This window comes from Lichenostomus cassidix, chromosome 11 (assembly GCF_008360975.1).
Source record: "Lichenostomus cassidix isolate B80296 chromosome 11, HeHo_3.0, whole genome shotgun sequence".
NCBI classification, from domain to species: Eukaryota; Metazoa; Chordata; class Aves; order Passeriformes; family Meliphagidae; genus Lichenostomus; species Lichenostomus cassidix.
In genome coordinates, this window is record NC_139492.1 from 7,915,230 (window position 1) to 7,939,906 (window position 24,677).

At 57.0% G+C, this 24,677-nt stretch overlaps 3 protein-coding genes across 8 annotated transcripts in view; 1 reads left to right on the forward strand and 2 right to left on the reverse strand.

The window, feature by feature from the left end:
* The window catches only part of WDR59 (WD repeat domain 59), a 48,745-nt gene extending 47,794 nt beyond the window's left edge, over positions 1 to 951 (reverse strand). For both annotated transcript variants that reach the window (XM_085071727.1, XM_085071726.1), the window contains exon 1: positions 1 to 951. In XM_085071727.1, the coding sequence (XP_084927853.1) occupies positions 1 to 951 (951 nt within the window).
* ZNRF1 (zinc and ring finger 1) lies at positions 950 to 21,055 on the forward strand. 2 transcript variants are annotated; one of them, XM_085071734.1, is made up of 5 exons: positions 950 to 1,394; positions 18,527 to 18,622; positions 19,314 to 19,419; positions 19,511 to 19,601; positions 19,978 to 21,055. In XM_085071734.1, exons 1-4 carry the CDS (start codon positions 950 to 952, stop codon positions 19,566 to 19,568), a joined length of 705 nt encoding a protein of 234 aa, XP_084927860.1. In that variant the 3' UTR covers positions 19,569 to 19,601; positions 19,978 to 21,055. The 2 variants fall into 2 exon arrangements, with proteins under 2 accessions (XP_084927860.1, XP_084927859.1); XM_085071733.1 differs by lacking the exon at positions 19,978 to 21,055 and adding an exon at positions 19,749 to 19,865.
* On the reverse strand, positions 21,034 to 24,666 carry LDHD (lactate dehydrogenase D). 4 transcript variants are annotated; one of them, XM_085071728.1, is made up of 12 exons: positions 24,521 to 24,666; positions 24,279 to 24,391; positions 24,006 to 24,147; positions 23,781 to 23,922; positions 23,355 to 23,514; positions 23,078 to 23,277; positions 22,871 to 22,999; positions 22,126 to 22,253; positions 21,951 to 22,041; positions 21,751 to 21,862; positions 21,518 to 21,674; positions 21,034 to 21,338 (listed from the first exon to the last, which is right to left on the reverse strand). In XM_085071728.1, the coding sequence occupies exons 1-12, from the start codon at positions 24,608 to 24,610 to the stop codon at positions 21,048 to 21,050; spliced, it is 1,755 nt and encodes a 584-aa protein (XP_084927854.1). In that variant the 5' UTR covers positions 24,611 to 24,666; the 3' UTR covers positions 21,034 to 21,047. The 4 variants fall into 4 exon arrangements, with proteins under 4 accessions (XP_084927854.1, XP_084927858.1, XP_084927857.1 ...); XM_085071729.1 differs by lacking the exon at positions 21,034 to 21,338 and having other exon boundaries at positions 21,340 to 21,674; XM_085071732.1 differs by lacking the exons at positions 23,781 to 23,922; positions 24,006 to 24,147 and having other exon boundaries at positions 24,521 to 24,647.
* Positions 24,667 to 24,677: the final 11 nt, after the last annotated feature.

The window sequence follows — 24,677 nt, forward strand, 5'->3', positions numbered from 1 at the left end:
CTGGGCGTCGCGGAACTCCACCACCACATTCTCGCTGCTCCAGCGCGCCGCCATCTTGGGCCGCCCCGGCGGAGCCTGCGCCGCGCCTGCGCACCGCGGGGCGCCGCGCGGGGTCTGCTGGGAGATGTAGTGCCACTGCTCACCACCCCCCCACCCGCCCCCGTCCCGGTGAACTGGGACAACGCGTCCCGTGGAGCCGGCGGGGGTCCCGCGGCCCGAGGGGGGTCCCTGTGCGGGTCCGGCCTCCCCGGAGGGGCTCTGATCGCGGCGGCCGGCGGGTGGTCGGAGCCCCGCTACAGAGCACGATGTGTACGGGGCGTGGATCGAGGGTTGTGTTCCGCGGGGCAGCGCCCGCCAGTCAGTGCAGCGGCGGCTCCACGTCCTGCGGCGGTGGCGAGCGCAGCGCCGGGCGGCGGCGGCGCAGGGGTTAAGGGCGGCGGGCCGGGGGGGCCGGGGGCGGGAGCATGCGTGCTGCCGGCCGCTATTGTCTCCGGCGCGGCGCCCAGCACCAGGCGGCGGCCGCAGCGAGGCCGTGCCCGGCGCAGCGCAGCGGAGCGGGGCGCGCCGCCCCCGCCGCCCCCGCCGCCCATGGGCCGCAGCTGATCCGCGCCCGGCTCCCGGCCGCGCCCCGGGCACCAGCGAGGCGGGCGGAGCGACCCTGCCGGCGTCCACCCCCCGCCTCCCCCGCCGCTCCCTCCCCGCTCCGCGGCCCCGGAGCCCTCGGCGGCCTCCGCCGGGGGTGACGGCGGCAGCGGCGGCGGACTCGGGGCGCCCTCGCCCCTGCGGGCCCGGCGGGGGGAGGATGCCTGGGGCGGGGATGGGTTTTCGCCCGTAGCTCCTCGCGCCCCCCCGCTTCCTTCCGCCCCCTCTCGCCTCCCAGCGGGGGCGGCGCGGCCCCGTTCCCCGCGGGGGGCTGTCGCTCGGCTCCCTCCGGCCCGGCGGCGCCCACATGGGGGGCAAGCAGAGCACGGCGACCCGCTCGCGGGGCCCCTTCCCGGGGGTGTCGACGGATGACAGCGCCGTGCCGCCGCCGGGAGGAGGGGGGGGGCCGCCCCCCTTCGGCCATTACCGGGCGGGCGGCGGCGGCGGCGCGATGGGGCTGCGCAGCCGCTCCGTCAGCTCGGTGGCCGGGATGGGCATGGACCCGGCGGCGGCCGGCGCCGTCCCCTTCGGGCTGTACGCGGCGGCGGCACGGGCGGCGGGGGAGGCCGAGCGGGCCCCGGGCGGCGGCGGCGGCGGTCCGGGCTCCGACTCCACGTACGCCCATGGCAACGGTTTCCAGGAGACGGGAGGCGGTCACCATAGAGACGGGATGCTGTACCTGGGCGCCAGGGCCTCGCTGGCCGACGCGCTGCCCCTTCACATCGCACCGCGGTGGTTCAGCTCGCACAGCGGTGAGTGCCGGCTCCCCGGAGCCTTCCCCCCGCTTCCCCTCCCTCCGTGGGTGCCCGGGGGCGGCAGTGGGCACGGTTCACCCGGGAAGGGGGAGCTGCCCCCCTCTTGGACCCTCATCCCCATCCCTTCCCTGGCACGGACGGCTGGGTGCGTGCTGGAGCTGGCATTTGTGTCAAGGTCAAGGGAGGAAGGGGCTGTGAAGGGAGGCGGCTTTCTAGAAGAGAGGTGTTTTGGCTCTGGAATGTGAAGCAGTGGATGTGGCACCCCACCCCTTGACTTGGGGTATGGTGGTCTTGAGGTCTTGAGGGTGCTGTAGCTCAAGACCTTGGTTTTTGTAGACCAGGCTGAGCTCCTTGTGTCTCTTCTGAAGGTGTTTGGGGGTTGCCAGTCGGGTATAGCAGTTCCCAGCCTTAAAAATTGGGAAAGAGGCAGAGGAAGCCTTTGAAAGCAAGGTGTAGGGATTTTTTTCCTTTGTTTTGTCTGATAAAGGTCCAGCGAGAGGTCAAAGCGGGTTTTCTCATTCAAGCCAGCTGGCACTGTTGTGGTGCTGAGGAGGAAGCAGAGGAGGAACTGCCTGCCTCTTTAACAGGGCTGGGGAGCTAGCTGGGCTCTCTTGCAGGAAATGTGTCAGGCTATGGGAAGGGGCAAGGTTACCCCCTTCACCCTCTTGGCAAGATTATTCCATGTGTCCTGGTGTCTGGAGAGGAGCTGTGGCTGTGAGCAGGGCTGTGTCACTGACCTAGTTTTGGCTGGGTACAGGGAGCGAGGTGGGAGGTCCTCCCTTCCCCTCCTGGCTGGAGGGGAAGTCATTTCAGGGATGTCTCCTTGCATTTCCTGGAATAGTCTGGGATTTCTCTCCCACCCGTCCCCCCCACAAATGCTGTGTTCTCCTTGTGTGACGTGGTCTGGGAATTTCATAATATGCCTTGGGACAATGCCTCATTTTCAGGAAGGCCTGAAACTGAACCAGTGGATAAAAACAAAGTGCAAGAAGAGTCTCGTGGGGCCCATTTTCCTACTTCTTGAAAAAAAAAAAAACTTGGGATTTTTTTCCCTTTGCCCAGTCTCCAGGGGCTGCTCTTCTCCATTAGATCGAAGATGTATGTCTTGCATTGCATCCTCGGTGGCAGAACGCCCCAGGTCTGATTCCTATTGATCCGGATAAGCCAAGCGCTTGCCATCCTCCCTGGCAGATGGAGAGGTCTGGCATGTGGCACCAGAGTTGAGATCAAGCGCTCCTGCAAACTTTCTTGCTCCATGACCTTGCACAGACTGTGCTGCTGTGCTGGTTTCTGAACACAGAGAGAAATGAAGGCACAACATCCTTCCAGTTATTTCTCAAGTCTCTGTGGGAATGAGGGCCATGGGGGCTTTGGCTGCGCCTGGCACTGGAGCGAGGAGGGTCTCGTCACAGAAACACCCTGCAGCTCACAATGGTTGGTCAGAGAGTGTCAGTTGCATTAAATGGTAGTTCTTAAACTGCAGTGCTGAGAGGCAAAAACCTGTTCATAAAAACAAACCAGCTGCAAAATGGAGTAAGCTGTTTTTCAGCCGCTCAAGTGAGTTAGTGCAGTGCTGCTAAGTTAAACACGGTGCCCTTGAAAGATTGCAGTGTGAGCTGTGGGAAGTGCTGCAAGAACTGGGTTTCTCTGGTGCCTCTTTTGGGGCCCTCTGAGAGCATTTGAGCTGAGCTGAAGCATGTGCGGGCAGCAGCGAGAGCTGTTCAGTCCGTGCCGAAGCCTCTCCTGGTGGTGGTTCTTCCTTATTGCTAATTAATAGCAAAAGGATTGGAGGATGCTTGAAAACCCTTCTGGAAACTTGTCAGAGCTCATTTAACTTTTGCACTCTTCCTCTCTTAGTGTAAGAAGTTAATGAAGGATTTGGAGACTGCAGGGAAGGGGGGAAGTAAGCCACCTCAAGATTGCTGAAATTCCTGTTAATCTCCCGTTACAGCTGGTTAACCTCCAGCAGGGCAGTCAGGAGCTACTTGTGTCTTCCCCCCTGCCTCCCCATCGACCTGCTCCTTTCACAGTGCTGAGCCACTCCATTAGCCACTGGAAAGTGCTGAAACAGCAGTGCTCTGGTAAATGGAGAGGAGCTTTGACATTGCTGCGCGTGACTGTCCCTGCTCCCTTTGAAGGATGACTCGAGGGTGGGGATGAGGGGACCCGCCAACGTACCAAACCCACTCAGCAGGAGGCATGCCTGGGGATCTCTGGGATCTGCCTAAGCTGCTGTACTACCAAGGAGAGGAGCCCCCCAAACTCTGTGGCTAACAGGGCTGGATAGTGGATTCTTGCCCTGCCTGCCTCTTTCTGAAGACCCTGGATGGTGCTGATTTCTATACATGGGGAAGGTTGCATTCATCTTCTTCCAGGAGTACTTGGGTTTGGGGGATGATCTGGGAGCTCAAAGTGCAACCTTTGAGCTGTGGGGTCCTCAATGGGACAGCGAGGAGCCCTGACTTGAGGGCAGTGATAAGGTGCTGTCATCACAGCAGCATGCCTGTGATAACAGGAGCACGCAGATAGTTGTGGCGCCTCGCTGCTCCCTTTATCTGCCATGCAGAGTTTCTGTGCCTCCCCTGCTGCTTCATGGCTCATCTGGCCCCTCAGCACGGACCCTGAGGAGTGAGCTGGGGCAAGCTGAGCTCTGCCCTGGTCGGTGTCACTCCTCCTCTCTGCAGTTGAAGGTCAGCAGAAGAGCTAGGTGTGCCTGGGGAGGAAGAGAGGAGGGCTGTGCTGGGAAGCCTGTGCAGAAGGAGGTTGCAAAGTGATCCCCAAGGCCAGTGAATGCTGCAGCATCACTGTAAGGTGCTGTATATGGTGATGGTCAGTGAGAAGAGCCCACTGCCAAACCCTCTGGAATCTATTGTGGCTGCTGGGATAGGAGGAGCCGTTAGATACTGATGGCCTCTAGCGTGTCCCAGGATGAGGGCAGGAGAGATGCAGCTCTTATGAGCAGCAAAGCCTACCTGTATCTTCCAAACAGTGTGGGCAAGGAGCCCTGACCTTTATGGTGGAGCTTCTCCCTCCGTTCAAGTGGACAACACCTCTGCAGGTGAGTCTGGTTTCCTGATGGGGATTTTCCCAGTCATATCCACAATTTACGCAAGCTATGTAACTGTTCCAACACCACGTGAAACTGCTCTGGGATTTCCCTGTCTTCCTAGGGTTTCTGAGATCCACTTCCTGGCCTCCATGAGTCGAAAATGGCACATCTTGTGCAACTTTGGAGTTTACCTATAGCACTTGACCCTACCTCTATAGCTTTGTGACCATTAGGACTTCTCACTGAAGCCAAGGCTAGTGGGAAGATGGGAGAACACAGAGATACATGGTTTAGTGTTGCGTGTCTTCAGCTTTGTGTGGTTCTCTCAGTATCTCATGTTATTCATCTTCATCAGAGGATCTAAGGGAGTTTGCAGAGGCTATAAGTAGCTTAAAGTTTATCTGGAAATCCCACTCATCACCCAAAGCCCTTGAGTGTTTGAAGCTCTAATAAATCCATATCTCCTTGTCTGCTGGCTAGCCCAAGGAAATGCCTAGCTCATCCTCCTGTGCAGTATACCACCAGGAATGTCACTGGCTTTCTGTGCACCGATGAAGCAAGCTGTTTGTCCTGGATTCTGGTAGCACCAATATCAGGAGGCCTTCTTTGCCAAATGAACTGTTGTGTTCTCAGCTGCAGTTTCCCAAAGCAGGAGGGCCCAGCCTGCGGAAGACAGGAAGGTTTTTGGTGCAGAGATGGCAGCCAGAGTTCTGGGCTGGGTCCTTCTCCAGGCACAGTTGAGAGCAAAAAAGGCTGGGAGTACTCTTCAGTCTGGCTCCAGGATATGGGGTGGGAAATAGGGCTTATTTGTTGGAGTATGAGCTGAAGGTGTGTGAACGCCTGTGTTGGGCAGCCCCCATCTCTGCAAGCTGGGAAGAGTCCTGTCTGTGGTGAACCCTTGCTGTACTCCAACAGCTTTGAGTCCTGAGCCTTTTCTTGCTGGTGCCTGGCAATCCTTGCTCCTCAGATAGTCCTGCCATTACAGGACATTCTCTAAACCTGAACGAGAAGGCTGAATTCTAGCTTGCTAGTCAGAAAGCTGCTCTCAGCCCTGACTGTCCTGCCGCCAACTTGTCACCAGTGTGTTCTGGCAGCAAAAAACGGCCCACTGTATCCCATGGTGTATCAGGCATGGCATTGCCAGCTGGTCAAGGGAGGTGATTGTCCTACTCTGCACTGGTGTGGCCTCACCTCAACTCAGGTGTCCAGACTTGGGTACCACAATACGAGAAGCGTATTAAGCTGTGACAGAGCATCCAGAGGAGGGACATTAAGATAGCCAAGGGTCTAGAGGAAGAGCCACACAACGAGCAGCTGAGGTCACTTGGCTTTTTCAGCCTGGAGAAGAGACTGAGGGTAGAGCTCATCATGGGCTGCAGCTTCCACAGGAGGGACAACAGAGGGACAGCACCGATTTCTGCTCTCTGTGACCAGTGACAGGATCCAAGGGAAGATTATGGAGCTGTGCTTGGGGAGCTTTACGTAGGATGTTAGGAAAAGGTTTTTCACCTGAAGTGTGGTTGGGCACTGGAAGGCTCCCCAGGGAAGTGGTCGCAGCACCAAATCTGACAGAGTTCAGAAGGTGTTTGGACAAGGCTCTCAGGCACACGGTGTGATTCTTGGGGTTGTCCTGTTCAGGGCCAGGAGTTGGACTTGATGATCCTTGTGGTTCCCTTCCACTTGGGATATTGTATGAGTCTATGAAGTTTTCAACATGCAGACATCATATGTGCTTCCCTCCCCCCTTCCAGGAGCTAGGGCAGGGGAAGGGCACCCCAAGGTCTACACGAACTTGCCATTCTGAATCTATTTTTGTTAGTGGAAATTTCCAAAGATGACTGTCCTCAAACCATCTTTTTGTGGGGTTTGTGGTGCTGGTAACTGTCTGACAGCCAGATCAAGCACCTGCATCATTGCCAGGCCTGTGGATCATTTGGGAAGTGGGTGCAGAAATGGTCCTGATGACTGCCCATGCTGGTGATGCTCAGCTGTTGGGCTCTCCAGGTCTGGAGAGGGTGCTTTTCTGCTTCTGCCCTCTCTGAGCCAGCTGCCAGGGCAGCATCCATTTGGGACAGGGGGAAGAGGCAGCAGCTACCTCGGAAGAGCAAAGTGCTGAACACCCGAAGACAGGAGACTCAAAGGCAGCTTTAATGCACACCAGAGCTGGAGATGAAGTTTAAGTGCGTCAACGTTGGCGTTGTGCGTGAGAAGCCGGCGGTGGCGGCAGTTATCTTCAGTCTCCGCAGTGAGAGCTAGCGCAGGCTGTCTCTGCACTGCCTTGCCTCCCCAGTGCCCTCTGAAATCCCAACTGCTTTCCTCAGGAGCTAGGCACTAATTGCTGTGCACATTAGCTGGGCTCTCTCCTCTCTAAACCTGTGCATAAATCAGTATAGGGTAGCTGGGTGCCTTCTCCCCCTTCCACACGTGTATCTTCCAGAGATGCTGAGAATGATGCTCTCGTGCTCCTGGGCTGACCCACTTCCCAGCCAGGATTGTCTTCCCAGCCCGTGACGTAAGTTTATCCCATGCTGGTTTGTTTTGCTGAGATGCTTGTTCCGGTGACTGGAATAACCGTAAAGGCTTCTCTTATTTATTAATGTGCTATTAAGGCTCCTCTCTCTCTTGTTTGCTGGCCGGAGGATCAATCAGATACAGACATCTTTGGTGGAGGAGCAGTATCAGGCTGGCGCCTGGCCAAGGCAGCCGCGGAGAGTCATGGGAAAATGCTGCTAAATGCTAAAAATTAATTTCAAGAGAAGTGCAGGGAGGGAGAAAAACCCACTTTGGAGGAGGAGAAAAAAAAGGCTTTTTTTTTCCCCCTCCAATGTAATCTCCCATGTGACAGAACAGACAGACAGTAAAGGGCTCTTCAGATAAATTCCCTTTGCAGGGACCAGTCCCGTAGTGCTTCAAGCAGATGGTGGGCAACCATGAGGTGCATTTTGTGGCATCTGCTACTGGTACACCAAAACCCCAGATGTGCTGAGTACTTGGTTTTGAGTAAATGTGACCTGGCTTTCTCCTGGGTCCCTTGAAAATTCAAATAATAAGGGCTTGGGAATGATGTACATGGGCAGCCAAGTGATGCTGTAAAGCAGTAGGCTCTGGTGCAGACCATTTTTTCCCCCTGCTCTGGCCTGGCTGTACATCAAGGTGCAGCAAGCCTCCCTCTATAGAGACAGACCAATTTTCTATTTCAGATAGAAGAAGAGCGGTTAAAGCTGGGCCTTGAATGTCTCCCCTGCACTGGTTCCACCAGGCAGGTTTCAAATGCAGGTGAACCCACTGGGGGCTTGAGTACCCCCCAGGAGTGCTCCTGCTATCCCTTGCAGGTGCTGCCTGGCTGAATGCTTTTGCTTAGTGCTTTTTTATGGGAGGCTGTTGGAGGTGCAGCTGCAGGAAGCTCTACTGCCTGGGGCCTCTTCTCGTGTCGTTGCACAGCATTTCCCGTGGGCAGAGCCCAGCTGCCAGCAGGTTTCCTGCCCTGCTGGGCTGCAGGCAGGGAGGGGAGTGCTTGTGGTGGGGGACAAGGACTGCTTCTCTCTTGATGGTTTAACTTTTCAGCCTGCTGCGGGTTTGTAGAGCCTAGGGTTTGGGGAAGGTGGAAGGAAATGCCAGGGAGGCAGCAGGCAGGTCTTCATGGCTGGTCTCTGTGCTGCTGGCATGGGGCTTGACCCATTGGTGCTCCCTGCTGTGGTCCCTGTGCCCACATGCTGCCAGGTTTGGGCCATGTGCAACGAGCTGAGCCTGAGCAGATGCATTGGTCTGACCCAACACTGGGTCTGTGGGCAGCTGGAGGTGTTCCATCCAGGGTGTATTTGTATTTTGTATCTCCCACCATCGGAGAGGCTGTACTGCACGTCTGAGGTGGAGCTCACTCTTCTCTTCCCTCCTTCCCTTCTGACCAGAGCTGGCCAGCATCAGCACCAGGGTGACCCTGGGACAGTTGTGGTATTGTGGGCTGAATGAGCTTGAGAAATTTGTGGCTCCCTGTGGCCATGCACACTCATGTAGCTGTGGGCCTCCCATCAGTGGCACGAAACCAGGCTGTGTGCCTTGTGGAACAGTTTTGTGGCACTTTGTAGAGAAGCAGAGAGATGCTGTGGAAATATTTACCTTTTTGCTATTTTTAGCAACCCTAGCAGAAATTTCCAGGGATTGTATATTCCCAGTTAGCACCTGTGGTTCATTGAGTCTATGTCAAGTTATGGCCATCGTTCCTTAGAGACTGTCACCTGCCAAGCACAGAAGAGGGGCTGGGACAGATCCTGATGAAGGAATCACAGCAGCGCAGATGAAGAATGGAACTGAAAGCTGCTCAGAGCTGTTTCCTGGCCCAAGCAGGCAGGACAGCGTGACAGCAGTGGGTATTTTTAGAGGCCAGCTGCCTGCAACACAAGAGAGGGAAAGCAGCAGTCAGGCAGGAGAACTGAGTGATGCTGACCCTGTCCCATGTCTCTGCCCAGCATTTTATTTCCTTCCAGGATGAGGCCACTGACATTTCCATATCCTCTGTGCCTCTTTGCCTGTTACTGCCTCAAAAGGCAGCTCTCTTCCTTCTCCCGCTGGCTTTCACCATGGCTGTGAGTTTCTCTGATCACAGCTCAGTGATTTGAGGGTGGTACTGGGGGCTCTGCTCTTTACATCCTGGATGGTTGCATTGGTGGGCATTTGGGGGATTGTTTTGTGGAGAAGTCTTTGTCACAAGTGAGGGGAAAACCTGTAGTTTCTCCTGCAGCCAGGGTATTTGCAGTATTTCATTTGGGAGTTCTCCCTAGAAGGCGATGGAGCTGCACTTTGTCAGAAGCGCTGCAGGGGAATTAGATCCACCTTTCAATCCATCCAAGGCCTGTACATCTGTAGCCAGGGGAAAGGAGGGGGGGTTGGCTCTAGGCAGATGGCTTAAATTACTGTCTGCAGGAAGGTCGAGTCAGTATGGGCTGAGATCAGTTTTGGGGCCAACCCTCTGTTAAGCTGGTGCTGAGCAGGACAGGCTGAGGCTGAGCACCCTGTCTTGGCTGCCTTGGTATTTCAGGTTATCCCCAGTCAGATCTTGCTGCTTTGAAATTACTGTCCATCTGCTTATTTATTGCACCATTGATTTCACAGCCCTTGAAGTCTGCTATTTGCCTGGATCTTACTCTTTTGAGGGGATTTGTAGATGCCTTTGATTTCTTTTTGCTCCCTGTAGACAGGTACAAAACAGGTGGCACCCAGCACGTAGTCATGAGTGAATGTTTCACAGGAGGATGCTGTGTCGCAAGGCCCTGCGCAGGAAGGGGGGATACACTGGAAGTGGGGATATCTGGAAGTGGGGATACACTGTGCTTCTCTGGGTGTTCCCTTTTCTGATGGGGAGAGAGAACTTCAAATCCCACAGCTGGGATTTTTGTCATCATTTTGTCTGCTTCCTCAGAAGGAGCCCTTCCCATGTTGGAGGTTGGCACATGTTGAAGCGATGGGGCAGAGAAGGTGGGACACCTGGGCAGGGTTGTTCCTGCCTGTGGCACAGTGTGTAGCCCCTCCTGCCTCCTCCAGCAGGATCTAGTGTGGGCACAACCCTGCTGCTCACCAAGGGGCTCATTCATCTGAGGTGCCATGCTTTGTGTTTTGGAGGGGTCCTGGAGCTGCAGAAAGTTGCCTCTGTCTGCCAGCCGCCTCCACGCTCCAAAGGCAGCTGGGAAGCTCTGGAGTGGTGTATCCCCATCCTCAGCACAGATCTTCCTCCCTAATCCCTAGCCTTTGGCTATCAAAGGTGAGCTCGTGCTGCCTGTCCAGGTAGCTTGGTGCTGTAGAGAATCCCTTCCCTTCTGCACCATGCACAGCAGAGAGGTGTGATCACCCTCCAGCTTTGCACCTGCTTCTTCCCCTTCCTGCTGTCCTGGTAGCCTAGAACATTCACTGGGTATCCCTCATCAATCACAGTCCCTCCTGGGGAGCAGGGTGATGCTCTGTGTCATGCAGCCCTTTCTACCACATGAGGGGCAGGTGAGATCAGGGTTTGCTCTGCAGCATGCTCCTCACTAAGATTTTTTTTTTTTTTCCAATGGTGTAAAAATATAGTTTTTTCTGTCTTTCTGCAGAAACAACTGGTCTGAACTGGCCACATATGTTTCCCAGCCATGCACTGCTTGTGGGTGCAGTTCTGTTTTATGCTCTGTTTGCTGCGTACTACATAAAAGTTGCCCTTTCTCTACCTCAAAAAGCAGTGTGTCATCCTTTCCATGCACCCCAGGCACTGGGGGTGTTGCACTGATGAAAATCAGTTGCCTCAGGGATCTTGCCCACCACGGGCCAGGCACAAAGCCACCCTCCACCATGCTCTTTGTGCGGTGCTGCTGTGGGATGCTTGGGGAAGAGGTGTCCCAAGAGCTGACTGGGCTCAGTTCCTGGCAGGCAGGGGTATGTGGGTGCAATCAGTGCTTGGCCATACTCCCAGCCTCACAAATCCAGGGCATGTCATCATGTGCTTCTTGGGTGTCCCATCATCTTCCCAAGAGATCATCTGAAGCTGAGGCATGATGGAACCTCAGCAGCATCAAAGCACAAGTTTTCTGCTTTGGAAAAACCCGGGGGTCAGGAAGCAGATCACCCCATGAGGTCAGATCCGACTGTGTTTGGGAGTGGCTCAGGTCAGGCTTGTGCATTTCAACCTTTCCAAAAGCGGGAATTCCTCTGGCAGCTCCGCAGTGCAGGAGCCTGGCAGTGGGGACTCCGTGGGTGCCTCCCCAACGGATGTCTTAGTCAGAAATGACTCACCCCACCAATCCCCGCGTGACGTTTCCTCGCTGCTCCCTCCCAGCCCTTGTCAAGCCAAAGTGGCAAACTCTCCCTTTCTGCTCTGATTTCCAAATTGCTGCATCCCACCGTGCTGCCAGAGGATCCCCTGCGCTCCTTCATTTCAGCACTTGGGACCCCCTCGTTACTCTGTTGGCTCTGTGCATCTTGCGGATGATTGCTGCCCACAGCAGGGCTTTGGCTGGGCCTCCTCTTTCCTACGAGAAATATGTGGGAGGAAAAAAACAGGCATGCAGGCAAACCCTTTGGAAATTCCCAGGTGTGCCTTAAGAATCATTGTCGTCTCAGGGCAGTAAATTTGAAAACCTGAGCATCCCTTGAGAGGTGTGGAGGCAGCACCAGAGCATCCCTGCAGTTCTCCTGAGCCATGAGATGGCCCCAGACATGTTTTGTGACTAGCAGGAGCCCTGGATGAGCTCGTAACTTGGTAAATGTGAGCTCTGCAGCCTGACATCAGGAGTTGGAGGTGTTAAGGCCTTCGCTGTGCCATCACCCAGGACCCCTCTGCTTAACTTTGCTCTTCTCCGGGATGCTAAAATTAACTTTGTGCTACACAGTCTTCCTTATGAAACCTGTTCCCAGCAGTTGGGGGAGTGTTTCTGCGGTAAACTAGGGCTCACCAGAAGACAGGGTGACCCTGGGAAGTTGCCTTTTTTCATCCAGGTCTGGGGGAATGGATCCTGCAGCATAGCCTGAGCTATAGGAGGAAGATGATCTCTCCTGTAGCATTGGTACTTCTGTTCAAAAATTGCCTCTTTCATGGTTGTAATTGCAATAGTCAAACAATGATAGGCAAAAAGGATGCTTGGTGTCTGGACATTCTGTGACCATATAACCAGGCCTCTTTGCCCTCCTGCTTGTCAGTGTCTGTGGCCTGTGCTGGAGTTGTTTTGTAAGGCTTTGGTGTGTCCATCTGCTGAGAATCAATAGCTTTGGGTGCTCTGGAACAAATGTTCCTGTGGGGTTCCCTCTCCTGTGTCTCCTACTCCTTTCCAACTCTCCAGCTTTCTTCAGCCCTAGAATTGCAATCTGTTCTCCTTCTTCCCGTCCTCCCCCACCACCCCCATAAGAACCCAACTGCCTAAAAAAAAGCTCTGCCTCCTGGCTTGCAGCAAGCCAGTCTTGGGCTTCAGCGATGTGATCCACCCAGCCCTCCCACTCTGTGTCCTGCATCCCTCTGACCCCAGTGGCTTCCCCACATCCCACCTAAAGCACTAATGCCTTTTCCTTGCTGCTACATCTCCTCTTCATGGCTTAAGTTGGGTGAGAGTGGACAGAGGTGTCTCCCTAACAATGCCTTGAGCATTAGGATGGTGCTGGCCTTGGCCAGCTCTGTGTTCCATGGCACATCCCTGCCACCTTTGGCTGGTGTGTGGCTGACCTGACAGCAGACACCTGCCACGTGGGGACTTTGCCAGGAGCCCCTGCACACCAGGGACAGCCTTTCTTATACCTTGTAAAACCTGGCCTTGCACAGAAGCAGCTTATTTTTTTGGGTGCTGCTTTCACATTACAAACATTTATTTTCTCCCTTCTCAGCAAGCTGGACTGACTCAATCAGCCAGAAAATGATGAGGTGGGATGGGGATGGAACAAGACCATCCTTCTGCCAAGGCAGCAGAAACAGTTGAGTTTTCTTCCAAGCACTGCCATCCAGAGATGTCCCATCCAAACCACATCCCCTACTTGGCTGATCATCTGGGGCTGCCTCATTAGCTTCCCCCAGCCCGGCCTCCCTTCCGTCTCCAGGAAGGTGGGATGTCTTATTTCCGCCCTGGACCCGTCCTTCATGCTCTCCCACCTCTCTGCAGCCTTGAATCAGGAGGAAGGACACTTGTTTTTTCAAAGCTGGCAAATGAGGCAGCTTAAGTGCTTTACTCCTTCCTGCCTACGTGTCCCTGCTCGTGTCAGCCTTTCTGCTGCACAATAGTCCAGCATCATCATGGAGTTCACTTGGTGCCCTGAGTCCTGCCAGGGCAGCAGGGCTGCCTTGGACCCCGGCTCCTGCCTCTGCCCATGCAGCTGATGCCATTGCCTTCTTCAGGGCAAAGTGGGTTCTGGCCTGGTTCTGCTGGGTGCCCTGGCCTGCAGGCACTTGATGCCGCCTGCTGTCCCTGGTGCAAGGCAGCATCGATGACTGCATCACTGAGGCTGGTAGAGCATCACTTCCATGGTGAGCTTCCACTCAGGAGGGGACACTCATGGAGTCCTCAGCTGCCAGGTCCCTGTTGTGCCCCCATGCTGGAGAGGTGTGCTGTGCATCCATTTGGCATCTCCAATGTGCTGTTCTGTGACCATCGCTTTAAAAAAATGAGACTGCTTTAAGACTGTAGGGAATTTATTTTCCCAGAGAGGTTGGGTCTGAATATCATGGCTCTTCAGATTTCCTTCACTTGCCTGGCACAGAGAGCAGCTCCTGCCTCATCCCTTCTTCCCTCCTGGGGCTGGGCTGGAGTCCTCGAGGGGTAAGGGGAGGGGAGGACTTGGAGCCCATTTGCCTCACCCAACCCCACATGCTTCAGATTGATCATCTGATCTTTCAGTCTTTCCCTCCTCTTCAGTCACTACCCCAGGTTTTTTTCAAGATGATCCATATGTTCGAGCTTCCACCTGGTGCTGGTTCAGCTGGCAGTGTTAGGGAAGCCATGGGGGAAGGTGGGATGCTCATGGTTTACTCAGCAAGGAGGAGGCACCAGGACTGCATGCTTGGACCAAATATTCCCTGGTTTTATCTCATGCTTGGATGCATCCTTACCTGGTACAAGCCAGCTCCCTTGGCTGGGAGCCCAGGATGCTCTCCAGAGACATGGAGATGGGCTGTGCAGCTGAGGTTTCCAAATCTATGATCATCGGGCAGCCTGGGGCTTACCCCAAGCTCCCTGGTTCTCCAGGTGTCCTATGGGGTGGCTGGGCACCAGAGAAGGAACCCCTCCCGGGGCAGGCACATTTTGGGATCCACACAAGGATTTTGGGGAGTTTGTTTTGCCACTCCCACTCGCAGGGCTCCTGGTTTATCCCATGGCAGTAGTGGGGGACTGGGCAACCAGGGATCCCATTGGTGAATGCTGAATGGGGTGGGTTGCTGGCGTTGTGCCTGGGCTGTTATTTCCTCCTGCCTTCAGGGCACATCATCCCCACTGGTGTCTTCCTTCCATTGCTGGAGGTGCTGTGCAGCAAGTGACAGAGACAAGGTGTCCTACTGCTGGGGCTGCTGCTAATGGCACCGTGGCCTGTAAGCAGTCTGCCTGGAGGCACACCCAGCAGGAGGAGGGTTTGGCAGATGGAGGTAGGCATGGCACATGCCTTTCTCTGGGATCTGGGACAGGCTTGCAGCTCCCGTGGACATGGTCTCACCCATCTCTGAGGGGAGCGGGGAGCAGCCACTTCCACTCCCAGGACATGGTGTGGTTGACCCTGTTGTAGTGCTCAGTAAACACATGTGATGGGAATTTCTTATCCTAGCTTCAGAATCAGCTCTGTTTGGGATACTTAAAAATGGTTTGGAAAGGTGTCTTGACCCTCCCACCACCACTAAATTCCCTGCAGTTCTGTGGCAGTGCTTTTAGCACTGTGAGGGTTAAGCACCAGGCTTTCTCAGCATGCATAGGATTGGGTGGAGATTTGCAGAGGTTCCCAGCTCTACTTTGCCCAACTCTCTAAAATTAACCATGTAACCTTCCTAAAAATACTCAGAGGGCAGTAGCCCCTGGAGAGCACCAGCGCCACTTGTTCCTGGTTTCTAGACCAAGCCATTGGAGAGATTAGATCACCTGCCAGCCTGTGTCTCACAGCCCTGGAAAGCTCTTGGCTTTCTCAAAGTCTCCTGCAAGACACAAGAGTCCAGGTCTTGACCTGAACCTGCCTTTCCAGGCCAGCCTCCTTCCTGCAGCACCCTCATCTTCTTCACTTACTCTGGTCGGTAGCTGGTACCTGCCCACACATCTCTGCAAGAAGTGACAGTGCCAGCTTCAGGTTTAATGTGCCATGGGCAGGAGCATCGCCAGCTGCCCCAGATACCTCAGGAGAGAGGCAGTGTCCATGGCCTGTCCCTGGAGCAACCCCCCGGCCTCCCCATGGGTGTGGGAGGCCCAGGCAAGGAGGAATAGCTGGGCCCTTCCTCTGATTTTTTTAGGCATGTGGGAGGAGGACGGAAAGGGCTCGAGGAGGAGGGAGGGAGCTGAATTTTCCATGAGCAGCTGTCAAAATGTAATCTCCTGCGTTGCTCCGGCTGGCAGCTTAGGCAGGATAAATTAACGGGGATTTCGGGGAATGTGGAAAATACCATGGCCCGGAGGGGGCTGGCCATGTGGAGAGCAGCTCTTTCATCGGCAGGACAGGCTCCTGCCTGAACTGTGAAGGGATGTTCCAAGGCAGTGGGCTTGGTGCCTGCCAGTGTTGGTGCTGGCTGTCCCCTGGCCTGTCACCTGTGTGCCTGTCACCTTCACCCAAAGGTCACCTGGAGAAGGGGTGAGGGAGTTCATCCCTGCTCTGCTTCCCCTCACCAGGAGCTGGTGCTGGGCTCCTGTGCCTGCCGTGGAGGGAAACACAAGCAGTTGCTTTTGCAACGTCAAGTATTTGTGCCAACAGCTGGGGTGTGGAGCAGCCCCCTGCCCTGAGGGGCCTTTCCACACCGGCTCTTCACTCCTGCTCAAACTGGGGAATTTACACAACTACATGTTCATCTTTCTTTTTTTTCCCCCTCCATCTTGTAAAATGCAGAGCCAGAAAAGTGTGTGTGTGCTTGTGCACTTGGCTCAGCCCCCAGACCTGTCTGGCTGGAGGATGCCACATACGTGCTGGGGCTTGAGCCTGGGCCCCTCAGTCCGCCCAGCGTCCCCACGTCCTTGCCACAGGCCGTGGTGGTGTCAGGAGTCCCGGTGCCCCAGCCAGCTGCCCAGAGAGCAGTGAGGAGCATGACGAGCGCTCATGCCAGCTATTTATAACCGTGCTAAAGCTATCCCAGCTAGCAAAGAGGCCTGGAGATACAGCAACAGCCGCTTGCTGGAGCCTGCGAAGGGCCTCACTCTTTGCCTGGCCTGCTGCTTTGCTGGCGGCCGTGCCCTGGCAGCCGCAGACCAGGCAGTTTCATCCGGGGCCTTTTCCCTTTACATCAATTGCACGTCTCATAGGATCCCTTCGGGTGCTGCCAGAGCTGGCAGATCTGGGACAGCTGTTTAAAATAACACATTGGCACAGAAAAGGGGGGACCAGAGGAAACGAGGTCTGCCCGCACGCTGCACAGGGAACAGTACTGAACCTGTACAAATGCCTTGTCCTGACACAGAGTTTGCAGACAAAATGCCTGTTCCAAAGGGAGCCCTTCACAGCCGTTCCAGGGACTTGCCGCTGGAAAGCAGTCCCCAGAGCTCCCCCGTGGTGCTGGCAAAGCATCCGCTGCAGGCAGGATCAGTTCAGGCAGGGACAGGGGCAGGCGGGCTGCCAGGGGAGCAGGGCAGCGGGAGGGTGTCTCGCAAGGGGAGGCCAGTTGGGTCTTGCAGCAGGCAGGCTGGGAGGTTATCCGAGCTATCCACGCTATAAATACACCGGGTGGGTAAACACTTGGGAGGAGGAAAAAACCAGCTACTTCAGCTAATGGGCATGGCTGCCACAAGGTATAAATCGGTCAGGAGTAAAATTAGGCTGGAGAGGAGAAGGCAGATCGGTGTTGCTGCCCACGAGGCCCTGGCTGTGGCGCTGCCCTATCGCCTGGGGCTTGGTGCAAATGGGGCTGGACTCAGAGACCCCATGGCTCGGCCAGGCTGGGGCAGGGATGTGTTCCCATGGTGGTAATGCTGCAGGCCAGCAGGACACCCCACTGGAGGGACCTCTGGGCTTGAGGGCTCCTTCTTTTGACACTTCTTTTTAGAGCCAATCCCACACCAGCTGTGGTGCTCATCCTTTCTGCGCCCTCCTGGGAAATAACCACACTCTGGAGGGGCAGCATCCAAGGACCTGGGAAGTAAGCTGTATTTATCCTGCTGCTGATGAACGCTTGGATGTTGAGCAGTTACTGGGGCTGTTTGCACAGCAGAGATCTGAGCTGTCTCTCCTTAATGCCACCCTGTACTTTCTCCCTTATAAGAAGCAAAAAAAAATTGCACTGTCCACATCCACGTGGTGGCAAACAAGAACCTGATTCATCCTTAGATAATTTGTGTACATTCCTTTTCTTTTCTTTCCTGAGCAACCTTTGCATATATATGAAGAAAGCTCTTAAGCGGCACTGCAGTCAAACCTGATCTGCTTTTAGAAGGCAGATCCTTAAATTACCCTCTCCCTCTCTGCAGGCAGGGAATTGCTGGATATTCTGGTGCAAACCCGTGGTGGTGGCACGCGCGTGTTCAGCTTGAGCTGCACTGCTCTGCTGGGCAGTGACAAACCACATGGCCTCGAGCTGCCTGCAGTGGAATGGCAGGGAGTCCCAGATGGGTGACCTAGAGGGCTGGTTGGGGTTCTGCTCCTTGTGAGTTTCAGGCTTTCAGACTGGGTTTGGGGCAGCCTCACTCAGTGGGGCTGGGGACGATGCCGTGGGGGTCTGCAGGGTTCAAGCAGGAGATGACACTGGTGTGATACCTTGGCACCAGCTCAAGCAAGGTTACAGGGCAGATCTGGTCATCCCATCCAGCTTTACCCAAGAGCCCAAGTCACCAGGCAGGTCCAAGGTCAAGCTGGCTCATCAGCCTGCAGGGTCCCCCTGCTCCTGAGGATGCAGGCTGGCATCGAAGGGGTGAGCACCCACTTCACACCCGCAAAAAGCTGGACAAAGCAGCCATTTGTGTTTCAGGTTCCGATCTGCCAGTCCTCTGCTGCAACCATACAAAAAACCTCCTTCCTTGCAGCTTTTCTGGCTCAGCCATGTGGTGCTGAGCTCTGGCAGCAGGGACAGCACTGTCCAGGCACGGGGACGTGCCCCTGCACTTGCCAGTGGCTGGGTGCTGCATGCCTCAGGCTGCTGCTCGCCCTTTAAGGCCTGGCAGCAGCTGATGGCCACGTGTGCACTGCCTTGGCACAACTCTCCATGCCCTCTGTGCGGCGGGCACAGGGACGACCAGCGCACCAGCTCGTCGGCTGTCCCCTGTCCGGTGGCTGTCCCCTGTGCTGGCATTGCTGGTGGCCGGCACAGGATGAGCGGGTGCCCAGGGGGTGCTTTGTGGGGTGAGGATCACCATGCAGGCAGCAGGTGAGGCGCTGCCCGCTGCCATACCCCAGGTATTCCCCAGGATGCAGGGTGGACTCCTCCTGCTGCTCTCGCTAAGGGCTCGTCTCTTTGCTCTCCTTCCAGGTTTCAAGTGCCCCATTTGCTCCAAATCTGTGGCTTCTGATGAGATGGAAATGCACTTTATCATGTGTCTGAGCAAACCTCGCCTCTCCTACAACGGTAAGGGCCAGGCTGTGGGGGGGGCATGGCGTCCTGCCGCCCTGGGATGGCTTTGGGCAGGCTGGGGAGATGTTTGCTGTGGTCAGGCGGCTTGGCTGGGCTTCCCAAGAGGGCTGTGCTCCGGCAGGATGGTGCAGCACCCAGTCCCAGCTCCACTCTGCTCCCCTGTCATGGCTCAACATCGCTGCTTTTGCTGTTGGGCTCCTTTGTAACACAGCCCCCTAACCCGGGGGGCCCCCCCTCCCCTCCTCTCTGTGCCACAGGGAGCCCTGCTGGCCCTGCCTGGCAAGGGCAGGGGCTGCATGTCCTCCTGGGCTTTCCCCACCCCTCGAAGGGTCTTTGCCTTCCTTCCCTGCTTGCCAGCAGGGAGGTTCATGAGGCTGAGCACTGGGCTGCAAGCTCTGGCATCGCCCACCTCTCTCCTGACCGTTGGTGTGGGAGTGATGCTCACCCCCTACTCGCTGGGGATTTTTTGGAAGCCACGTGTAGGGGCTGTGTTTGCTCCGGATGCTCCAGACCCATCTCCCTCCTGTGCCTCCACATGTGCCTCCTGCCAGTGTTTTCCAGCACTGCTGCCATTCCACCCCATCCCAGCTACCTCTGCAGCAGTGGCCGTGGGCTCCCCTCCATCCCAGGGAGGAGAATGCTATGGTGGTCCCTGTCTCACTGCTGCCCTGTCCTCCCCTCCTAGATGACGTGCTGACCAAGGATGCTGGCGAGTGCGTGATCTGCCTGGAGGAGCTGCTGCAGGGGGACACGATAGCCAGGCTGCCCTGCCTCTGCATTTATCACAAAAGGTACCATGAAGGGACAGCCAGATGGGTGGCAAGGGGACTGGAGGGGACCCAAGGCTCAGCAGTGTGGTGGTAACATGCTCTCCTCTTGCAGCTGTATAGACTCATGGTTTGAAGTGAACAGATCTTGCCCAGAGCATCCTTCTGATTGACCCGCCGGGCGTGCTTGCTGACTTCTCTCTAAGGTGAGCCTGTGGTGGGCTGCTCAGAAGGGATATTCCCATGTTGGGTTTAAATCCGGGGCTGGAAGTGGAGGATGGGTGGGATAGGGTGGGATGTGACAGCCAGGGCTCCTGCTCCTCACCCGGGATGGTCTCTCTCTGCCTTTGCAGGGCACCTTGCTATACCTGCTGTACCTCCTCTCCCCGTCCCCCCTGCCCCGCCTGGAGTTTTGGGCTGACTTTAAATTCCTCGAGAAGACAAAAATAAAACCCAGAAACTTGAATCCACTTGGGACAACGGCGCAGTTTTTATTTTATTTTATTATTTTTATTTGTTCTGTTGTTTTTCTGTTTTTTGTTTTTTTTTTGTTTTGTTTTGTTTTGTTTTTTAATTTAAAAGATTTAAAACATAAAGAAACATCCAGGAGAAGACAGTGTGAGAAAAGCGGAGCGACCTGCTCTCCCCTCCACAGCCGCTGGTCACCAGGAGAGCTCTGCCCGCCAGGGAGGCCCCGGGGACGCCCTCGGCCGAAACCCTGCCATGATGTTTGGCTTTTCTCCCCGAACCGAAAGGGGAAAGCTGCCGGGGGACAGCCGGCCAAACGGAGCACGCGGCATTTCTCACCGGCAACCCCCCCACCTCCCACCCGGACTCGCCCGGGGGCTCTGCTCGGTTTTTTTGCACTGACTAAATGGGAAATTTCTCCTCTCTCCCATCTCCCTTTTGGAGATCTCCACCCTGGCCCCGGCAGCGTTGAGATGGGGACTCTGCCCCACGCCGGGAGCGGGGCCACTGCTCCCCCCTGCTGAGTCGCAGGGGTCCGTCTTTCAAGTGTTTACAATGAGAAAAAAAAAAAGGAAAAAAAGGAAAAAAAAGAAGAAAAAAAGAGAAAATGGACAAAAAAAAAAACCAAACAACAAACCACAACTGAAGCTTCGTGTTGACTGGCGTGTTCTTCAATTTGAGCTTCCCTGCCCCGGTGATGTTTACAGACTGGTCACTCTTTAACTCAGCTATAACCACTCAGAGACTGGAGAGCTGCAGCATCCCCGCCGCCCCTCCCGTGCCCCCTTGCCGGGCTCCTCTTGCCAAAACCACCCCCCTCTTTCTTTTCCATTGGCTTTGAGTTGGACCCTTTTGAAGAGGGTACAGGGAGGGCCCTAATGGCCCCCCAGATGCCCCCAGCCACCCCTGGTCACAGAGGTGGCTTTGCTGGAGGTGCCAAGACAGTGTCATTTCATGGCAGTGACCCCCCTCGCCCATCCCTGTCCCCTTCTGGTGCGGCGGGCGCGTTTTCGTTGGTGAGACCTCCCCTGCCGGTGGCCGTGCCCCTGCGGGAAACCTTTCTGTATTTATATATTAAAAAAAAACCGGGGGAAAAAAAGAGTTCAGAGCTTGGGGGGAGCTTCCTTCATTAGTCGAGGTGTTTTGATATGGTATTAAAACAATGTTCAATAAAATATTCACTGTTATTTTATTTCACTGGCTTTCTTGGTGAAGCAGATGATGCCAGTGGGGTGCTGGACCCACCCACCCACACCGATTCCCCTTCCCTGTGCCTGCCATGTGGGGATGGCCTCAGTGGTGCTCAGCAGGTCCCAGAGAGCTCCCACCTGGCACCGGCAGCACTGCGGCTCAGGGGAAGGGGCTGAAGTGGGACCCCCATGATGCCCCTTCCTGTGTGTGCTGTCTGGGACAGGAGCCCCCTGAGAAGAGGCTTGGGAGTCCTGCCCCCCAGAAAACATCACAGCACATGGACACTGCAAGTGCAAAAAGGTTTATTGGGGTTTGGGGATCCCCAGCCTCCAGAGGTGGGGATAGCAGCATTTGTGGGGACACAGATGGTGGCAGTGAAGGGCCACATGGCCACCCTGGCCCTGACTCCAGGGACTGAGGCCCCCCCACTGCCAGCTCAGTGTGGTGCTCCCCCTCACAGCACCTTGCCGGGGTTCATGAGGTTGTGGGGGTCGAGTGCAGCCTTGATGGAGCGCAGGGTGTCCAGCCCCTCCTGGCCCAGCTCCTCCTGCAGCAGTGCCCGCTTGCCCAGCCCCACGCCATGCTCCCCGGTGCAGGTGCCGCCTGCCGCCAGCGCCCGCCTGCCAGACAGGGAGGGGCAGGGGATGGGGACGTCTGTCGGTCCAGCCCTGGCCCCACAGAGCACCCCGGCCCCACCTGCCCAGGCGCTCGGTGAAGGTGTGGATGCGCTGGGCCTCCTCTGGGTCCTGAGAGTTGAAGACAAGGATGCAGTGGAAGTTTCCATCACCCACGTGTCCCACCATGGGTCCTGCAAGGCCACAGGTTAGATGGGGTATCGTGGGGAGGGCGGGAACCCCCCAACCCCCTCTGTCCCAAGGGGCTGTGGCCCTGCTGACCGGTGATGCCAGAGGCCTGCAGGTCCTTCTTGGTCTCCACCACCACATCGGGCAGGCGGGAGATGGGCACACAGACATCCGTGGAGTAGCCCTGGGCCAGGGAGGGCAGAGCTGTGGCACTCACAGCACCAAGGACGCTGCTGCCATCATCCCCATCCCTGTGCCTGTGCCTCACCTGGCAGCCGGGCCGCAGGGCCAGGGCAGCGTACCAGGCATTGTGGCGCATGGACCAGAGCTGCTCTCGCTCCTCCAGCCCCTCCGCCCAGGCCAGGCTGGAGCCACCATTCTGTCGCACGATCTCCTCTGATGGTGACCAGGAGCTCTGGGACAGGACCCACGGCACCCCCAGGCACCCAGCCCTCACCCCAAGACCTCCATTGCCCATCCTGGGTATCCATCTCACAGCCCAGGATAGTCCTGGTCCCTCTGTCCTTTGTCCCTGGATCCTCCTGTCCACCGCCCTGTGACACCCCTGGTCCCCTCTGTCCCATGTCCCTGAGCCCCTCAGTAGACCCCCAGCCACACACCCATCCCTCACCCTCATGTATTCCCAGCCACCATCCCAAGCATCCATTGCTGGTCCCTCTCTCCCTGGTCTGGGCACCTATCCCTCACCTCCAAACCACCAGTCGCCCATTCCCTATCCATAGGCAGCCATCCATGATTCCAGTCCCCCAGTTCTAGGCTGTGGCAACCTGTCCCTCATCCTGATGATCTCAATGTTCTCGAAATCCCAAAAGGTACCTGGGCACTCATCCCTCACCCCAGTGACACATCATGGCCCCCCAGCACCATGCTTCACTCCAGAACACCCCTGGTGCCCCCATCCCGTGCCCCTGGGTACCCATCCCGCATCCCTGGGTGTCCATCATGGCCCCCAGCCCCAGACACCCTCTCATCATCCGTATTCCCAGCCATACCCGTCTGCTGCTGCTGCTCAGCCAGGCTGCGCCGGGAGCCATGGAGCTCCAGGAGGAGTGTGGCCGCTGCTGGCAGCCCCACCCCACTAAAGCGGCCACAGGCATCTGCCATCACCTCATCCAGGAACTCTGGGTGGGAGGAGGCAGCGCTGAGCTCCACCAGTGACACCTGGACCTCCCCCCCCACCTCTGGCCCCAGGCACCCACCAATGCGGGCCACAGGCACGGCGGCCTGCAGCACCTGGACGGTGCAAGCCACAGCCGCCCCCACGCTGGGGAAGGAGGCGATGGTGGCAGCGGTGGCCTCAGGCAGCGGGTGCAGGCGCAGCGTGGCCTGAGTCAGGAAACCCAGGGTGCCCTCGGAGCCCACGAAGAGAGAGGTCAGGTCATAGCCGGCTGCCCGTTTCCTGCACAGAGCTGGTGAGCAGGTGCCCATGTGGCACATGGCCAACCGAGCACAGCCCCCTGACCTCCCTGTGCCCACCTGGGCTGGCGCCCGGGGCCGGCGGTGTGGAGCAGGCGCCCATCTGGCAGCACCACGCGCAGGTTGAGCACGTTGGGGCGCATGGTGCCGTAGCGCACCGCGTTGGTGCCTGAGGCACCCGTGGCTGCCATGCCACACAGCGAGGCATCGGCCCCAGGGTCTGCGAGAAGGGGATGGGAAGAGGAGGCAGGTGGGGATTCTCTTCATTCCCAAATGGATATCACTGGGACCTCAACAACAACAAACACATGGGAATTCCCAAAAGCACTGGGGACATGGCACTTCCACTCCCATGGACACCCCTGGGACTACAGTGAACCCATGGACACCACGGCACCCCCAATACTCCCAACACATCCACGAGCACAAGCATCCCCAGCACCTCCAGTGGTCCCAGGCCCATGGCCCCCTTCATGCCCACAGTACCGACAGGGAACCAGAGCCCAGTGCCACGCAGGTGCTTGTTGAGGGCCTTGCGGGTGACACCGGGCTCCACTGTCACCGAGAAGTCCTCGAGGCTCAGCTCCGCGATGGCGTCCATGCGGCTCAGGTCAAAGCAGACGCCACCCTGGCACAGGGGCACCCAGGGCTGTGGGCACAGCAGGGCACCAAGAGCCCCTGGGGGGTCAGAGGTGCCTGGGGAGCTGATACCTGCACGGCGTTGACGCCTCCTTCGAGGCCGGTACCGGTGCCAAAGGGCACCATGGGCACGCGGCAGCGGTGACAGAGCGCCGCCAGCTCCTGCACCTGCCCCACTGCCTGGGGCCACACCACGACATCCGGAGGGGCACAGCTGGGGGACAGGCAGCATCACTGAACCACTGACTTAACCCTCCCCATGGCCCCTTGTTTACCCAAACATTTGCCAGCCCCAGCCCCTCCTGTACGACCTTCCCCAGGGCTCCCAGCTCCAGGGGCACTCACGGGTGCATGGACTCATCGTGGCCGTGCTGCTCCCGCACCGCTGCGGCCGTGGAGACGTTGGGCGCCCCAACCACAGCCCTCAGGCTCTCCACGAAGTCGGGGGACAGCGAGGGCTGCGGGGGGAACAACGAGGATCCCGTCAGGGGTGCAGTGGGGAGACTCTGATCGCGGCCATGGGCCAGGGGCAAGCGGCCAAGTGGCCACGTCAGGACCTCAGCGACCCCCGGGAGCCCCAGCCCCACCTTGGAGCAGCAGCTGCGGTGCCCCAGGGCTGCCCCCAGCGCCAGCACCCTCCGCAGGGCCATGTCGCGACGGGACAAGAACGGCAACATGGGAACTGCCCAGGAGCAGGACGTTGCCCTGCCCCGCCGCCTGGCTGTCCCTCCCCCACGCTGACAC

Bases quoted from the DNA above. Each gene is read 5' to 3' on its own strand.
- ZNRF1 (XM_085071734.1), top strand. From the start codon at position 950: ATGGGGGGCAAGCAGAGCACGGCGACCCGCTCGCGGGGCCCCTTCCCG. The intron at 18,623-19,313 runs GTAAGGGCCAGG...CTCCCCTCCTAG, and splicing joins ACCTCGCCTCTCCTACAACG to ATGACGTGCTGACCAAGGAT. The intron at 19,420-19,510 runs GTACCATGAAGG...CTCCTCTTGCAG, and splicing joins CTCTGCATTTATCACAAAAG to CTGTATAGACTCATGGTTTG.
- LDHD (XM_085071728.1), bottom strand. From the start codon at position 24,610: ATGTTGCCGTTCTTGTCCCGTCGCGACATGGCCCTGCGGAGGGTGCTG. The intron at 23,923-24,005 runs GTATCAGCTCCC...CCCCTGTGCCAG, and splicing joins GAGGCGTCAACGCCGTGCAG to GGTGGCGTCTGCTTTGACCT. The intron at 23,000-23,077 runs GTGGGTGCCTGG...CCTCCCACCCAG, and splicing joins CGTGCCTGTGGCCCGCATTG to AGTTCCTGGATGAGGTGATG.